This window comes from Electrophorus electricus, chromosome 7 (genome assembly GCF_013358815.1).
Source record: "Electrophorus electricus isolate fEleEle1 chromosome 7, fEleEle1.pri, whole genome shotgun sequence".
Lineage (NCBI taxonomy): Eukaryota > Metazoa > Chordata > Actinopteri > Gymnotiformes > Gymnotidae > Electrophorus > Electrophorus electricus.
This window is the reverse complement of record NC_049541.1, coordinates 10,684,800-10,689,799: the sequence shown is the minus strand read 5'-3', so window position 1 is coordinate 10,689,799 and position 5,000 is coordinate 10,684,800. Positions and strand designations below refer to the sequence as shown.

At 39.4% G+C, this 5,000-nt stretch overlaps 1 protein-coding gene across 11 annotated transcripts in view; it reads right to left on the bottom strand.

The window, feature by feature from the left end:
- magi2a (membrane associated guanylate kinase, WW and PDZ domain containing 2a) overlaps nucleotides 1-5,000 on the bottom strand; it is a 194,112-nt gene that overhangs the window by 44,768 nt on the left and 144,344 nt on the right. For all 11 annotated transcript variants that reach the window (XM_026997448.2, XM_026997454.2, XM_026997465.2 and 8 more), the window contains exon 8: nucleotides 2,208-2,320. In XM_026997448.2, the coding sequence (XP_026853249.2) occupies nucleotides 2,208-2,320 (113 nt within the window). The remainder of the gene's footprint in view (nucleotides 1-2,207; nucleotides 2,321-5,000) is intronic.

Sequence of the window (5,000 nt, the reverse complement as noted above, 5' to 3'; positions counted from 1 at the left end):
GATCCTGTGGTTCTGGGGACATGACTTCTCAGGTGGACAGTCAGCTTTGCGGAATTGGTAGACTGACTGAAGCAGTCTGCAAATGTCATTACAAAATGAGGCTCCGACAAAAAATTCAATTTACACATCACTCATAAATAGAGATGATCAAATAATCCAAATTTAGCCTCTTTAGTTTTGCACTGGGATTAAGAAGATAATGTGTCTAAAACATAAGGGAAGTAGATTTAGCACTGTGCAAATGGCATGCTAAAATCATTATACTCGCCTCAAAAGAGAACTTGGCAAATAATACAATTGAGCAAACAATTTAAACTAACAGAGTAAGTCAAGATATACATCAAAGTAAGTGGTTCTAGCAAATGGTTCTCAAATTCTTTCATCAAAACGAGTAACTTTCTTAGCATTAAGCAATCAGATTAGAGTTGTTATTGTAATTTAGCATACTATCCCTTAGATAATTGTGGCTTTTGGTGTACTCACTGAACAGAAAACGACATGATACTAATTTGAAACAGTGAAGGAGTTACTGTTTTGTAAATTTTGGAATTTATTTGAATGGTCATGTAAAGGTGTGTTCACATTTCCATTCATCATTCAGCTGAGATGAAATTTATCATCAATGCTAACTAAACATTTATTCAGAAACCTTTTTTCAGAAAACTTCAGCCAAGTCCAAAAAATCTCAAAGAAATTTCACTAAAAACATTTACTTTACAAAACGTATAACTATAGATATAACACAGTATAGGACACAGTATAGAACATATAGTTATAGGTAATTAAATTATTGTGGATAACAATAATTTTGAAATTGTTGGTAAGTGTTGCAAGTCACGTTAAATTGATATTTTAAAAATAATTTCATATTTTTAAAGATGTTTCTGGTCTTGGTCTTGACTTGAACCCAGCCACTTAGCCCCTGTTATGATCTTGGTCTTGATTTGGACCCATATATTAAGGTTTTGGTCTTGATCTGGACTTAATTAGTTAAAGTGTTGGTCTAGCTTATGGTGGTCTCAGCTTATGGTGGACCCTAGCTACTCAGTACAGTACGTAAAACAGTGTCAGAAATCACATAAGAAAGTCTGTTTGAAATAATATAACATTTTCATGGAGTTTGAGGCAAATGTGTAAGGATTTAGCATGCAGTTTACAAGAAATACTGGGTATAATTTCCCTTAACTGTTAGATACAATATTTGTTAGAACAATATTAATTGTTCAAACACAAAACTAAAGAAGCAGAATTTGAACAAGAAATATGTCTTATATGCTGATCTACTAGTGAGAAATGTGATTTTTCACTGGTCATGCTCTAAATAAGCTAACTTTCTAGCTATATTCAGCTATAAATAAGGCATCAAGCACAGGTTATACACATCAATTTGTTGAACCAACAATTAGACATTTCTTTGATTTCTATGCGTTGAAAACATACTGGAATGTGGTAATAAAATACCAGGCAATACTATCTGTTGTGCTGAGGTGAATTTTCATATCCTGTAGAATGCTTCTCAGCAAAGCCAAAAGACTAAGCATGACAAAAGAATAGTATGCCCTAGTGTTGTGAATAATTATTCTATCTATAGCATGTAGTGCTCAATTTCAGATGCGGCATGAGTGATGATATGAAGAGACAAGTCTCTGAGTCCTGAGGTGTTACTATGGAGACAGACACTGAGATCATAAAGCCCTTGTTACTACGGATACAAATAATTACAGCAGATGCCACATGTTAGATAGAACATGTTATTATACAACTTAATGACATTAGATCACCTTAATAAATTTGTACATGAGGTAAGTAAAAAGATTTGTTCAGAACGAGATTGTTAACATGATATTTATGGAACAGTAGGTGGAAGGCCTGGAACTTGTGAAGCACAGTGGGCTTCAAATTGGCATAGGGTATAAACACTACGAAAGACTGAGGTTCTGTTAACTCATGGTAGTGGTGAGTATTCATTTGTGTCTTAATTACAGTACATGCATATTGAATTATCGGCTAAATATGATAATTCATCAGCAAGTAAAAACAAAGATTGTAATACTACTACTACTAATTTATTATTGTAGTGAAGAAATAAAGATGTTTGCTTCTTAAAGACAAGAGCCTATTATAATGGAGTGCATATGTGCACAAAATGGAGTGTATTATGTATTGTTTGTTTGTATATGGCTGAATAAGGCCTGGGGCTAGTGTACCTCTGTATACAGTAGGCAAGGGAAGAGAGGATAGGCCTTGGGTTTGCATCTGCTGCAGTCTTCTCTTGGCCTCCAGAACTGGGTTCTCAAACTGAGTCCTCCTGTTTATGTGACTGCAATTAGAACACAGAGAGAGAGAGAGAGAGAAACAGAAAGGTCAAACAAAAGCCTTTCTACATAGTCAGTTCTGACATGGAAGTCCTCTCTAAAGTTCCTGTAGGCGGTAGGTAAAGCACAGACATTTCTCACTATGTATTGTTCTGACCTGAGTCAAGAGATAGCAAACAAAAGCAGTTATACCAAGATTATCCTTCCGTGCAGTGCTTAGAGAAGCTGCTCAACATCACCACTAATGACTAAATAATGAAAAGATGACCTTGGATATCCATTAATATTCTCATATTCACTGACAGGTGACCACAAATATGACTTTTTAGTATCTGAATCCAAACATACTGCCAAGGTTTATGCCCTGACAAACATAATGCCTTCTGATGACTTTAATGGATGCTGACTAATGGCAGGAGGGAATGATGTTTAGATGAAATTCTTACCGCTATGTAGGAACCTTCCTCTCCATGATTAACTCCTAAATCTAAATTCTAGTGCAGTGGTCTGCACCACTCCGTGAGGGGAACTTTGGCCTTTCCTGCTCTGGTACACTGGACTCAGTTCCTAAAAAGGCTGACAACCGAGCTGAATCCTGTGTTTCCAGCTCCAGTCTCGGGGCGCTTCGGCACTGGTCTGGGGTTGGTTGTTAGATGGTGAATGATGGGTGGAGTCTAGAGGGCTGGCCTGAAAGCACCAAGGACCCGGTAATCCTGCGTGCTGGTACTGAATTAAACTCCTACGTGGTCGTTTCTGACATCAGTCTCAGTAGCAGGCCCCACATCAGAGGTGCCACTCTGCCAGGACTTATTAATACCAGGCAGGAGCCTGATTAAAACAGAGCCAGAGGAGAAGCAGATGGCAGTAGCGGTTGCCACGCTCTCTGTTTGCGAGCTGTTTGCTGTTTTTGATGTTCTGATGACAGACTGGGGAAAGCATATTGTGAGTGGATCAAAACTGGTGCAGTTGCCAGACAGGAAGCTCATGTAAGGACGTAAAGACCCCCAACCATCCACCAAGACACATACAACACACACACACACACACACACTCACACACACACACACTCTCACACACACACACACACACACTCACACACACACACACACACACACACACACACACACACACACACACACACACACACACAGATCTCTATTTCTCATGACCTCTTTCTCTATTTCTCTCCCCCCTTTCCTCTTCATTCTTCCTCTCACTCCCCAACACCTAATAAATGGCTTTATTGCTACATTATGTGTTAATTAGACTCCTCCTGTGTTATGGCTGCAGGACAGGAATTTACAGTGAATTACAGTGATCTGAGAGCAGATGCAGCTCTATCAGCCTCCCACTCGTCACCTCAGCACAGCCATGAGATCTGGGTGAAGGCGGCTTTACAAAAAAACACAGCTTACTTCACTCTGACTCAGGCTTAATAAACCCAGTGCACACAAACTCAGCATTCTTCAGCTAAAACCAACATTCTCAGACAAACACCAACATTCTTCAACAAACACCAATATTCTCAGACAAACACCAACATTCTTCAACACCAACATTCTTAGACAAACACCAACATTATTCAACAAACAACATTCCCAGACAAACAACATTCTTAAACAAACACCAACATTCTTCAACAAACACCAAATGTTCTAATCTTGACAGTTGGCTTTAGAATATTCAGGACAGGAAAAGCCAAATGAACCAGTGTTTCTCCTCCAACACACACAGGTATGGCACACCCACCCAACACTTTGCCTTGTTAGTGTCTGTTGGAGGGTTTTGTGTCAGTGTGCTCTATGGAACAGATCAGTGAGACCTGGCATGAATCTTTTTTCTACTACACTCCTCCAGTGCTGCAGAACGTTTCCGTTCTGGCTAAAGGCAAATATTCACTGCTTTAAACAAACAGACCTGCACTGCTGAACATGTGCCAGTGTCTAACCTTGCAGCCCATGCCAGGATTGCGGTTTGACGGGGTTTGCTGGACGATGATTGATCAGTGCTCACTGAGCTTTGGGGATGAGATTTTGCATACTTGTCAGCAGTGTGCTAAAACAAGGCACTTGTTCCTGGGAGGAAACATGTTCAAGCACCTACTACAGACAGGGACTTTATTACTGTAGACTCGATATTGTAAAACGGAAGTATGAACTACATGTGTGTTGAGACAGTAAGAGCGAGTGAGAGAGCCAAAGAGAGAGAGAGAGAGTGTATCTGTGTGTGTGTGTGTGTGAGAGAGAGAGAGAGAGAGAGAGAGAGGGAGTGAGAGTGTGTATGCAAGAGAGAGACGGGGTGAGTGAGTGAATGTGCATGTGTATTTTTTACAGCACCAAAGCTACTTTACTGGCTTATGGCCACTGTTCTCCTCTATTCTGAGATAAAAAAAAAAGTAGCAAGCCAGGATATAAATACTCCTTCCTCACTCTGAAGTGCACATTAGGCAAGAAAAAGAATGGCACTCACAAATTTATACACAATCTCTCTCTCTCTCTCTCTCTCTCTCTCTCTCTCTCACACACACACACACACACACACACACACACAGCACCAAAGTTAGCCATAAAAATAAATGTCAGCTATAGTGCCACTATGCTCAGCAAAGTAATGATCAAAATTAATAATAAAAAAAACACAGGAAAACATTTGGGAATCAGAACTGCCACTGCATTAAGTATTAAA